Raw genomic sequence first — 13,364 nt, 5'->3', positions numbered from 1 at the left:
CCTAAGATCTTGTATGAGGTAGTCTATACGCTAACAGTTAAAATTTAACAATTAAGAAATCGTATTCAATTTAAGAATGACAAAACATACACCAAAATTAAAGTTATATCCGAGTCACTGTTATCATGCTGAGAATCCTTTAAAGCCATTTGTATTTGTACCTGCAAGGTGGTCTGGTGTGAAGTCAGACTGGGGAAGTGTTTGTTGGCTGTGAACACTGCTATAGCTGCACCGGTCGCGTCCCTCGTCGGCTGATACGCGGACAAACAAACATTTATATTATACATACGTATAAACATCATATATATACATATATATTCTTTGATAACTTCTAAAAAGATTTATGAAAGAAAGTGTGGTGATGACGAAAAAGCTCAAAAGGTACCGTTACTTTTACTATACGTTAAAAACCTTTCAATAATAGTCACCTCAAGGTTTATGTATATTTAATAAGACAAAAAAGTGCTCGTCTGGTAGAGTAATGTGACGTATTTCAATATGTCATTCTTGTATATTATATAATAATTTGTTAGAGTCTTTATTAGGGACTTTTCATATGCCTATTTTATTCATTCAGTTCGTATGCCAAAGTATTTATTTAAAATTTTCCTAACATTGTTCGTAGAGTTATTATGTACGTTTAAAATTTTTATGCGAAAACTCTCAGTAATAAAGCGAATAAATTATTAAAAAATATATTTTGAAAAATTTATTTTATTTATACCCGCCGTCCGTGTAAAATACTAAAATTATAGATCAATTCATAAGAATTTATTGAAATAACACTTTAAATGTCAGAATAAAATATTTTTAGTAGTTCACTAGAACAATGTATTGTAATCTAAAACTATAGTAAAACAATGCCCCATTACTGTGACAATAATTTTCGAATTATTGCTACGGAACACATGAATACAAATATCCTTCGTATGTAAGACGCGTGCTGAAAACGATACACAATTTCAGTAAACTAAGATTTTTCTATTAATTTCGCGATTTTACTTGCCTATATTTTAGCTAAAAATGAAGTACCTTTAACCATTCTACGTGTCATCTCCGCATAGAAGCTATGTATAATCGAAAAAGATTCAAATTTTTGGATAAAAAGTACTTTAGTGAAATCATAAAGTTAATAAGAAAATCATAATTTTATTTACAAACATAAATATCGTAGAAATCTTCCATGGATATATAAAAATATAAATACTATAGGATCAGCTGATCGTAGTCGAAGTCCCCCGCGTGTTTTATCATTTATCCCTATTCAACAGATGGTTGTAACGCGACATGCGATAGACGAATAAAATGTACGATATAATAAACGTTTAGATTAAACTATATTACTAACAACATTCTAATAAGACTGAAAATAAAAGTTTTTAATTTTATTTAGTTCCTCAGGAGTCTGATTGAAAATATGTGATGTAAGGTCAAGTTCCGACACATTTTACTTAACAAACACATGTGTACATTTCTTATTTCCATACTATAACGATCGGCCAACTATTTGGCTCGACAAAAAAAGCTAGAACTTTATATGAAACGTAACAATATTTAGCGATCTTTACCGCTATTGTGTATTTGAATTTTAGGTGACGTAACATGATATCAAATACAAAAATAATTACATTTTAAAACCTTTTTTTTATGTAAAACGTCACACATAGATTAACAGACCTTAACTGATAGTGACGCGGGCGTAACTCAATAATAGCGGAAAAAACGCGAATATTTTGGTGTCCATAATCACTATAGAACGGGTTTGTTTTAGGGAAAACATTCTTTTTTGTATTGTGAATAATAATCGTTAGATTTAAACGTACGTCTTATCAAATTTTTTAGTTTCGCTTAACAAAAACATTTATTTTTTTTTGTCAGCATCATTGATTGTCGTTTAGTTGTAATTTTTGACTTACTTTTTTGGAAAACTATGACAACTGCCGCATTACGAATTTTCATTCCTTTATGTACCATGTGTAAAATGAAATGAAGAAAAATCAAATATTTTGTCTAGATCTACTACAACTAAGCTTCAATCTTTTCTGTAAGGAATCTGTTATTTTTGAGTCTGCAACCTTTGTCACGGTAACCTCTCGGTGTGTAATCAATCGATGAGTCTCACCAGTATAGTAAACTTCCCAGTCTCCAGTTCAGTCTTCAGCGGGTCCTCAAAAGGTTCGAACCTTATGAGTCCCTCTCTCCGCCTGGTCGCCTCATGCTGCCTCCACAGTGTGTGCGCTCGGGATACATCAAACTTCCTCGCCAGAAGAAATTTGATGGCTGTAGCCCGAGACACGCAACTAGCACCCGACTCGCTCAATGCGTCCAAAAACGCCTTAGTGGCCTGCAAATTAATTAGGAAAATTTCAAAACAGGCATATAAACGATCAATTTTATATGTAACGTTACGTAAAATTATTTATCAACTTTGAAATAATTAATTTACCATCTCAATGTTCTACAACACATGATTCTTTTCAATTTATTTTTTGGGGCTATTAAAGGTGAGATTTTTTATGCTATGGCTTCATTCGCACTGGAATCGTGGTAAGAGTCGTGAGATTCAAGATAAACACTATAACATGTCATCTGGCTACATGACATGACAGAGAATAATAATATTGAAAATCACTTAAAGAAAAATAGGTGACAATTGTTTTTTCCACTGCAAGTTATACTAAATTGCTATCCCATTGACTATCACCAATTCTACTAACGTAACAAAACATAATTATTTTATTATGTTAGTTGAATGAGTCATCCGTGGCGTGATCTAATTGAAAAACTGTATTACAATACATATAGCAGAATGGTTATATAATCAACACGAGCTAGACTCAAACTTGCCACTTTCTAGATATATCGTCTCAAGATATCTGACACTTGCGCATACGGTTATTGTACCTACAGATGTGAAAATATATATTAGATACTAGCTGCCCGGGCAAACGTCCTTCTGTCAAAAGTTAATAGTAAAAATAAACTAAATGTACCGTGTGCCGAGTTACCTTATTTACATCCCAACAATAGACAAAAATACGTTTTAAATTATGTAGACCAGAATACCTAATGATGCTCATTCTAATACTTTAAGGTATATGTTATTTTCAACCGACTTCAAAAAAGGAGGAGGTTCTCAATTCGCCTGTATTTTCATCTGGTTATGTAGCGCGTAAACAGAGAATTCCGTTGGTTTCCCAACGCCGGGGCAGACACTATACAACTCTCCGCGTGGGAAGCATGGATTTTCACGATTACCTTCGCAAATACTTGTCCCTGTGATTTTCTTATGGTAATTGCAAAAACGAACTCCGCAGTCAAAATTGCAGTCGTATATATTAAAGTTATTTTCAAACAGTCTAATCGACTTGAATGTAAATTCCATAAAACCGCATAAACATTGACGTTGACAGTTGACGTCAATTATTTGACAGCGAACATTTATTCAAAAAATTATTCTTATTACGATTTATTATTTTTTGGAGTGGAACTTCTTATGCGACTTCCAACAAGGTTGCGTTAAACGTTTAACGCTGCTGTGGGAAGGGGATAAATAAACAGAGCGAGAGGGAATGCGTGGCGCTCGAACGAATGCGGGCAATCAATTGTGTTTTGTAAGTAATGTGAATAAAGTTCCTTAGAAAACAACTTCTACCCCTTCCTGTTTTCATTCCAACATTACGAAGTATCACTTCTTCCGCTCGGAGGGACTCGACGCAATTTTTTTTTTATAATCTTTTTTTTATTTATTTTTTTTTTGCATTAAAATCTTCCATGGGGCTTAGAGAACATACTAAAAAAATTGCTCCATTTGCCGAGCCATTTTCAAGCTAAACGCTTAGCAACATCCATTTTTATTTATATGTGTAAATTTCTTTTTATTAGAAAATTATTTACAAATTTTCGACTATATTATAATAATTTAAATTAAGAATTATAATCGTGTACATATAACAAGAGCCATGTGGACAAATTTGGACATATTAGTGTACAAGTGGCATTTTAAGGGTCATATTAAAATTGCTCAGGTGGTGTCTACGTACCTCGTTAGATCAATCAATACCTTTTCATGATAACAGAGCCGTTATAGAAATTGTTAAAAAATAATATATCTTATTATAAGTAAATTAAGATCTTTTCGATTATCTAAATTATTAATGAAAATTATTTTACAAATTCATAAAAAATTTATAATTAGAGTTTTTTCCATTAATTTCATCGATTTATCATACATTTATTATTGGACAGATTATTAAATTAACATTCGCTTATATTATAACATTTCTATATTCAACTTAGAGAAATCTTATGATGTTAATCGCCGCGCCGTTTCCTTGCTAGAATACAAAATGCTTACCCCACGATCGCATCGTCAAACTGGACGAGGAGCGTTAACTGTTTTCATTCCACGTTACGCATTAACAGATGTTATCGATAGAAACGTGAAACGCTTCGTCTGTCGTACGTAGTGTCACGATACAAACTTGTGGTAAGCGTACGGGGATATTTAAAATAGTATTCAATAGTTTATTTATATATTCCACATATCCTTAGAGATGCTTCATACATTTTACTCTGTAAATTTTATTATGGAATTGACGCAATTTAAATCACATGAAGAAATCAAAGCCGTCGAGTGAGTGTTCGTCGGTTGTACAGATGCGAATATATTAAGAGGGAGGAGCTTCCGGGATGTGTATCCTGTATAGCATTAGTATGTGTGACCTTACGCTTGTTACGATTACGTGTAGATATGTGTGTGTATAAGCGTGTGTGCGTTCGTGGATGTGCACATGTGTGCGTATGAATGTTTGTATGAAAAGGATATTTTATAATCATTGTAGTAGGAGATATTTTGATTTGTATTTATCTATTTATATAAGAAAGTTGTGTTAGTTACACTTTTTATAACTCAAGAACTGCTGTTGCGATATGGTTGCAACTCAGTGGCGAGATAGCTTAGAACCAATTGACGGACATAGGATGTTTAATTCTGTTCGATCGAAAAAGAAAAATATACTTAATAAATTCCAATGTCTGGTTGTTTATGGCCTCTAGGGCGGAATAGAGTTCGCCCGGTCAGTTATACATATATAACTAATTCTGTAATTAACGCGGAGGAAGTCGCGAGCAAAAACTAGTTACTTATAAATGAAAATACACAACCCACTTACAAGACGTTTCAATTAAATCACAGGATCACACCAATTGACGACTTGTCTCCGTCAACTGATAATTTGATAGTAAGTAGTAAGTGAAAAATGCATAGATTACAGTTATACTTATATTTAAATAATAAACGAACAGAAAAACAAAACTTTGCAATAAAAATACGTAATAAATTATCCTCTTTTTAAACAAAAAAAATACACAAAACAAAACAGACGATAAACGTGATAATAAAAATAATAATTTAGTTACTTTAATCAAATCTCTTAGCCATTGACACATGACCACGTACAAACAAACAAATCATCACCATATATATAATAGCACTATATACATATAAACATGTCCCTGTATGTTCGTTCACTACCAACTCTGTCAGGCCACTGTCTGTGTCAATACAGGTAACAATTGATGTGCGATCCATCACAATGGAATTATTCCAGGTATACGTGTTGAATCTTGACATATATTTTATATATAACATACGCGATTAAGGTACGGCTTTTACATACTTTTAAGAAATAGGTTTAATAGCTTTATTTTTTTTTTATTTTCGTCTCTAAATCGTCAAAGTAGTTTTATGAAAAGAGTTTTTATATCGAATATTTTTAATTTTGCTCAGAGGATATAGCGGATTATTATAGTAAGTCAAATATAAATACATAAGTTTATTTTAAATTGTGAAACCGACGCGGTAGCTTTCATGAGACAACTCATCCGACGATATTTGATTACACAGCTGTGGTAATTGAAGCGGTTCGAAGCTTTTCTAAAAGGGAAATTAATTCTACATTAAACTTGTAATATCATTTTATATAGAAAACAAACAGCCAATAATAGACACATCCGGGAAGGATAAATAGCTGAACGTTTAAAATAAACAATATTTAAAAAAATCTTACAAATGACATAAACTCATCTAACATATCATAGTTAACGTAAAATGTATGTAGTCTGATAAGAAATAAGATAAAGCAACAATAACCGCCTTTCCAAGGACCTCTAAAATCAACCAGGCATTCTAATAAACGTGAATCATAATAGGAATCGCCCCCGGGATTCGAACGTCGGACGCCCGTTTCGACTAATACGTAGGCGATGGAGATATATAAGCTCGTACTAACAAACATTATACAAACGCAAATTCACGTAACGAGGAACACTACGTAGATAGAATCAGCTTCCTAGAAACGTACCTTGATACGCAAAAAAAAGTTAAGTGGAAACATGACGCAACGTTTCCTACAATAGTGATGTTTGAAAACAATATTAAATTAATATGGAACGGAATTTATTCCACGAAATAGTAACACTAGAATTGATTAGTATTGAAGTATTTATAAAACATGCTCCTCGGCTCCGGGAATATGGTTTCTTTGTAGTACAGGTGCTAGCAACCTTTTGGAAGAAGAATTTCATGTCAGTGGATTTTGTACTGTACTATCTTACGCGCTCTGTTCCGCTTGCTATGCTGTGACAATTTAGGACAGCAGATATACAACTACCAATGTCAATTTTTTCCAACCAAATACTGAAAATTTCAATTTTTTCATCCAGAAGTAATCGTACATGATAAAATCAACGTATTTATACGAATGAAAAACTGAAAATCGAATGTTTAGTTTTACGAAGCAAACTTATAGTTATTATTGTAAGTTAAATTCCAGGACAAAGATTAAGTTACAATTTATTACTGGAAGTACGTTTCGCAACTAATCGGCTCATAAAGTCGTACATACGTTCAAACAATGGTAAGTGTAGGAAGGAAACGCCCGTTAAAATTGTCCCCGGATACCCGTAAAATGAAAGCAGTCTACAGTTTACGACTTACAAATTATGCAGTAGAAGCTCATTCAACAATATTACAGCTTGGAAAATTCTATAATCTATGGTCTTTTAAAAATTTTAAAACAAAAAAAAAAATGTTTTTGATCACGTGATAAAATTATGACAATTAATATTTAAAAAGAACGATGACGTGAAAAAGGTTTTCAGTCCAACGATATTATAGACAAATACTTTTTTTTTTCGTATCACAAAGTCACCTCATAATTTAATGAAGGCAATTGTTGTTGTAAAAAATATTTGATAAAAAATTCACCCCATCTCACGGAGACCTATTTATTCTTTTAAAGTTTGTTAATTTATTTTCAATCTGAAACTTCGTACACTTTGTTGTTTGAAACCAAATACAATAGGACCTTTGACTTCATTTTTCTACATATTATATATTTATGTACACAAATTTTCTAACCAACACAGCCAACAATACAAATATTAACGTAATATATGTTCCATAGATAATTATTTCAATGCATTCCTCTTAACATAGATACCTAACATACGTGGTGTTAAAACAGACTAATCTCAATAGATCACGTATGTTCAATGACATTACTGTGATATGCTTCGTTGACGGAAAATGAAAAACTTTTCCATAGCATGTTATTAAATAAAAATTTATATATGTAAAAAGCGTATGTTAATTTGTGTGAGCCGATAAATCTTTAAAGAAAAGTAAATATAAAAAAATTCAAGCGAATTTAAATAACGAAAGTTTATGAGTTTCATCAAACTAAGACAACTTTGGCATTATGTCACAGTAGGCATAAAAAGATAGGAACCGATTCTATGTATAGCTCTTCGAAACTAGAAGTCAACACATACCTTGACATGAACTATATTTACTGATGTATGAAGTGAAATTTAAAATAATTGAAATGTATGTTTGATAGCGGAGTGCTCTCGATACTTGTCCCTCCTCCGTCACTCTCACTTGAGTGAACTGATTTATGAACGACGTTTCCTTTGTAAGGGACACAACATTCTTATACTTGGTTATCAACCGTAACAATATTGCCAAACAAATACGGTTTTACGAACTTAAATTATTTTATATAAATTGTAGGTAGATCTCAATTTTCCAAATAAGTTCGTTGAATCGTATCGAGGACATAGGCTTTACCTACACAGTATTAATTAATACACGCTATTATATAAGTATTATATACAGATTGGAAACCCTAAAACATTTAACAATTAAAATAACTTCAATATATTTCGTGTATTACTAAATACGTTACTTCCGCTTATAGCGGTCGGGTCGTTGACCCACAATCGATGGTCGTTCTATTCCGAAAATATGAACTATTTCAGATATATTTTTAAGTTTCCAAAACGAGTGAACACAACAATGCTATCAGTTACATTAGCAATTTAAAAATTATACTATCTGAGCAGTTTATTTTAGGAAGTTAAATAAAATAAAACTTTCGACTAACTATAATATGAATTCAATGCTTTGACTAAGAGAATTTTCGCTCTTGGCTCATATTATCCTTACTCACTAACCATAGTTTGATTAGATAATAGATAACAAATACTATTCGATATACATAGATTAATTAATACTATTCATTTAGAGTGTATTACAAATAAGTTAAAGATAAATAAAAATGGTAATACATCACAAAATAAATCATTTGAACGCAACCTTTTCACATCAAATGTCATAATAAGTTTAGTACAATAGATACAACAAATTTGCCCGCTATAACATATCTAAAGATATATTTCACGCTTTGCTATTCCAAATTTAATTCCAACTTCTTGCCGAAACATATTTTATGTGTAACTCATTTTCATCGAGCAATACAAATACCGACTAACAATATGTTTCTGAAACAAATATGTTCCATATAATGAGATCAAATATAGTATACTAGGATTTTCATTGCATTGAAATTTCACATAGTGTTTGCATTCGTTTCTGCATAATTTCACATGGTATATGTATGTATTTAAAACATCATTTTCTAATATATATGTGTATGTGTGTGTGTGTAGAAACATGGACACATATATTTTTCATGATCTAATAATTGCATTTCTTTGACTTATTTATTAGAGGCATAGGAAAAATTACAAATGTCATAGAAAAAGGATAGCCAAATATTTAAAAATATATAATTACACTGAAATATAAAAACATGTATGTACTTATTTTATATAGTGAATCAGTTAAATGGAAATCATTTAAGTTCACTAAGCAGTAACATAATAAAATGTATAGAATATTTATATTTTTGCAATCAATCCACTATTTCCTTAAGAATCGTATTTATTTCCGGTATATAGAATAATATTAAACACGGCTTTCTATTTAATTAAAGAAAAGTAACAAAACTTTTTAAGTAATCTGATTTGTTATAATATATTAGAAAAGTTTTAGGAGCAATGCAATTTGTTGTTCCTTTTTTTTAAGCAGCCTGATTTCCGTTAAAGGCTATTGTAAGATAGAATCTAAGCTTAAATATTGTGTTTACAACTTCAAATTTATCTTAAAACAAGAAATGTGATAAAATTACTAATTATTTGTTTATATAGACTTTGAAATGTTATATATTTCATAAACATTTCCGTTCGTAAATAGCAGCAACGCTTTGTACCAAATCAAAACAAACAGTGATGACATGGTAAATGAATCGACTTGATGATACTCTTGAAATATGCACAAAACTTTTAAACTGACTTTGAGAAACACACAAATATCTTCCATTTCTTATGAAATGTGTTATCATAACTACATATTTAAATCAAAATCTAATAAGTATCATACTTACCAACTCTTGATCTGGTGACAGGGCCACCGCCATTTTTATGACTGAATTGTCAAATCTCTGAGATTGTCAAGCTGTGAACTATGTTCAGAACAATGTTAAATATTATGAACACAGATATAATATTATGAAGTTCGCCTTGAAACATTTTAAAACATAAATATATCAACGATATAATAAAAATAAGTTCCCTTTGCTAATTTTACGAACAAAAAGATAATTTTTTTTTATGGTTATTTTAACTTGACTAATTTCTGAACATAATTTTAAACTGTCATATAAAATAATTTGGGGTTATACTGGTTCGAGATAGCTATTTAATAACAATTATTTATATATAGTAGAGCCTAAATAATTTAAGGAATAAAGAATAAAATGTCCACACGATGGTAACGCTTTTACACAACATTGATCTATAAATTCTGTTATAAATACTACATATTAACATTTTTATAGGTATCCCATATATCAAAAGGGAAATCCTCAACTTCGAGTGTTTTTACCGAACTTTTGGATGAAGTTGGTCCGCCCTTATGATAAACAACAGCCAAACATAGTTCATTTTCATTGTTCAATGGAAATGACAAAATATGACATAAAAAACTATCTTGAAAAAATCTACAATGTGCCAGTGGTTCATGTAAGAACAAAGATAGCTTTGGGGAAATTTAAAAAAGAAATAGTTAAAGGGTACATTACCAAAGATGAAGATGTTAAAGTTGCCTATGTTACATTGGTAAGTTTAAAATTCTATCACATTAGTGAGGCTTTAATTTATAAAATTATATCTTTGTAGTTATAAGTATACTATCTCAGTTCTTAAGTGTAATACTTTAAAAGAATCATATTATAGCAGCCCTTTAAATTAAAGCCCTTGACTAAATAAATCAAAACATTGCTCCCATATATGTTGTTTCATTAAAAATATCCAAAATGATGACAATTTCACAAAGAAATAACTATTTGTAATATAAATTGTACACACTTTTTCATTAATTCTTTGTAAACCCATTACAGCCAAAAACACATAAGTTTGAATTTCCGGACATATTTGAAAAGAAGACGGGCAGCGAAGACGATGCGAAAGCATTAGAAGAAACAAAGAAATCATTCAAAAAATTCCTTGAAAAGAACAAAGACAGAACCGATGTTCCAAGCTGGTTTTCAATTTGAATCATCGTAGTTGTACAGAGAAATAGTTTAATTAGTCATTAAATAAAGAATACACATCAGATTACTTGTTTGGTCTCATTTTTTTTCTCATATAATTAAATCATCTTTTCTGTACGCACATATTATAACCTAGCATTAGAGTCTTAACATTGCATGGAAAGACTTTAATGCTAGGTTAATTATCTACATACATATATTCTTAGTGATTGAGAAGAAGGAAAAGGTACGGGAATGTATGTACATATATGTATATCTATATATATATATATATATATATTTGTAGGTAATATGAATGCAAATAATTAAGACTATTTTGAAGAAATTAAAATATAGGATCCATAAATTATATATAATTTTACATATTGAACATTGAATTTTTAAAGTAATGTAATGAATAATTACTATAACATCATCATATTGTTTAGTTTTAACTTATATGAAAATAATGATAATGAAACTTATAACAAATATATCTCAATATTTCATGCTTGGTTTCCTAAATAAAACAAAGATTAGGATATATGTGTTGCATTTACTCACTACAAAACTTATGATTAAATATAAACATAAAAGTCTTTGTAACAGTCTTAAACAAATTGAAGATATAACACAAGTTGCAACAAGCAGAGTTTTTATTATAAAAACTCCATGTTGAACAATGGTGTGTCTAATCACGTCTTACAAAAAATGGCAATCAACACCATATATAATATATTTATAAGAACATGAATAAAAAAAACAAAACTAACACTACCATAATAATAATCTGTAAAATTTAACAAACGAGTTTTACATCTATTTCAGGTCACCAGAGTATTCGTCAAGAAATGTTGACGAGTGACAGCGAGGGCACTCGGAAATGTCCAGCAAAAATGTCACCTGAGAACGAATAAAATATTTTAAAATACTGTCAGAATAAACGATTCACTGGGAAAGGAAATTTTGAAATACTAACCCTAGGGTGTTGTTCACAAAATAAACGGATTCGTCCATGACAATAGTAACCACAAGCTCGACAGAATACTATCGTTTTCTCCCTGCGACAAGAACACTTCTTGCTGTAAACTTCGTTTACTTCTGGAATACCTCTGCCTGTTCTCTTCCCAACTTTACATATAATTCCAGCCGCAGCGGCTACTACTGGAGTAGTTCTAGATTCCATCTTATTAATATTAAAAATTTTGACTTTTAAAAAATGGCTTTATGAATCTAAATTTACAATTTGAACGATTTTATATCATTACGCAAATGAGTATACAGTTTAGGTCTTTATATTTTATGGCGGGTATATGCGTATTGCCAACATTAGGAAAATAAAACAGTTCGAGGGTATTATCAAAACAAAGACAATAGGATAATTAGAACAAGGTAATTAGATTCTTCTAAGTATTTTTTTTTTAACATATACGTATTTATTATTTTCTTATTTAAATAATAGAACCCAAAAATATGAATTAAATTAAAAAAAAATTAACATTTTTTAAATAAGTCTTAGTAATTCGATGATTCCATTGTATTATTTTTACCTTAAATATATATTTGTTACATAAGGAAAAGTGAGTATTTGTCAGCAGTTACTCAATTTTCAAAGAAACTTTCAAGTAATTAATAAAGTCAATACAATAATAAAAAAAGGCAGAAAACCTGTTAGAATCATATTTCAGCGTCCTTTTTTAATATATCTTAAACATTACTGCTATTTTTGTACGTTCAAGAAATATTAGAATTGTTGAAATTACTTCTTCATCTTGTCATAGTTTAGTTGGATCTTGCTCGTACTTTAGTTTTGTACTGAAAATATTTATGAGAATATGTTTTACTAACTATTGAATCACTGTAGTTCCTATTGCACATTTCTTTTTTGATGCCAAATTCATTCATTAAAAATTTTAACTAACAAAAAGGATTCAACAACGAAGCGAGGTCAAGTTTTTTCAGGAAAATACAGAAATTCGCCAAAACTAAAAATAATATACTTCATTGTTCTTTTCATTCCAGGTGCTAGGTGCAAACAACATTAATAATAAAATTAGCAAAGCAGGCTCTTACACAACGATATCTTGGCAAACATATACTTTTAATAAATTTTAGTTTTGCCGTAACATTTCAGAGATAGCATCAGTGTAGGTTCGTACTTCGTAAGAAATATCTACCAGTCCACAATCATTGCGGGGTTTATTGAATTCGTTATTATAAAACAATTTGGTCACAGCTAATAATATAACATATAACACTCTTACCAGATTAACGTGCATTATCTAATAAAAAAAAATTGTTAATTGTTAAATAAAAATGCTGTCATATTAATGAATTGTGAATTTGCGGAATCATCATTTTAGCGTTCTGGCGTAATACCAACTAAAGTTTCCACCTCCCCAGATGCCACCTTCCTTTCAACGACGT

The 13,364-nt window shown here is 30.4% G+C and overlaps 2 protein-coding genes and 1 long non-coding RNA gene across 4 annotated transcripts in view; 2 read left to right on the top strand and 1 right to left on the bottom strand.

Moving 5' to 3' along the window:
• LOC116768246 (tyrosine-protein phosphatase non-receptor type 9-like) overlaps nucleotides 1-9,864 on the bottom strand; it is a 46,364-nt gene extending 36,500 nt beyond the window's left edge. The window contains exons 1-3 of one of the 2 annotated variants that reach the window (XM_032658921.2): nucleotides 9,792-9,864; nucleotides 2,123-2,344; nucleotides 162-251 (exon numbers count right to left, since the gene is read on the bottom strand). In XM_032658921.2, the coding sequence (XP_032514812.1) occupies nucleotides 162-251; nucleotides 2,123-2,344; nucleotides 9,792-9,824 (345 nt within the window). In that variant the 5' untranslated portion in view covers nucleotides 9,825-9,864. Of the gene's footprint in view, nucleotides 1-161; nucleotides 252-2,122; nucleotides 2,345-5,421; nucleotides 5,540-9,791 lie in introns of those variants that run through there. The other variant, XM_032658922.2, reaches the window with a different exon arrangement.
• A 184-nt stretch (nucleotides 9,865-10,048) lies between these two features.
• Nucleotides 10,049-11,025, top strand: LOC116767951 (large ribosomal subunit protein uL23m). The gene is made up of 3 exons (XM_032658546.2): nucleotides 10,049-10,177; nucleotides 10,245-10,524; nucleotides 10,806-11,025. Exons 1-3 carry the CDS (start codon nucleotides 10,164-10,166, stop codon nucleotides 10,959-10,961), a joined length of 450 nt encoding a protein of 149 aa, XP_032514437.1. The 5' UTR covers nucleotides 10,049-10,163; the 3' UTR covers nucleotides 10,962-11,025.
• A 420-nt stretch (nucleotides 11,026-11,445) lies between these two features.
• On the top strand, nucleotides 11,446-13,240 carry LOC133319394 (uncharacterized). Its single transcript, XR_009753023.1, has 2 exons — nucleotides 11,446-12,329; nucleotides 12,960-13,240. It is a non-coding gene; the product is annotated as an uncharacterized LOC133319394 (long non-coding RNA).
• Nucleotides 13,241-13,364: the final 124 nt, after the last annotated feature.

This window comes from Danaus plexippus, chromosome 19, assembly GCF_018135715.1.
Source record: "Danaus plexippus chromosome 19, MEX_DaPlex, whole genome shotgun sequence".
Lineage (NCBI taxonomy): Eukaryota > Metazoa > Arthropoda > Insecta > Lepidoptera > Nymphalidae > Danaus > Danaus plexippus.
This window is presented reverse-complemented; position numbering and strand designations above follow the sequence as displayed.

Bases quoted from the DNA above. Each gene is read 5' to 3' on its own strand.
- LOC116767951 (XM_032658546.2), top strand. The intron at 10,525-10,805 runs GTAAGTTTAAAA...AACCCATTACAG, and splicing joins AAGTTGCCTATGTTACATTG to CCAAAAACACATAAGTTTGA.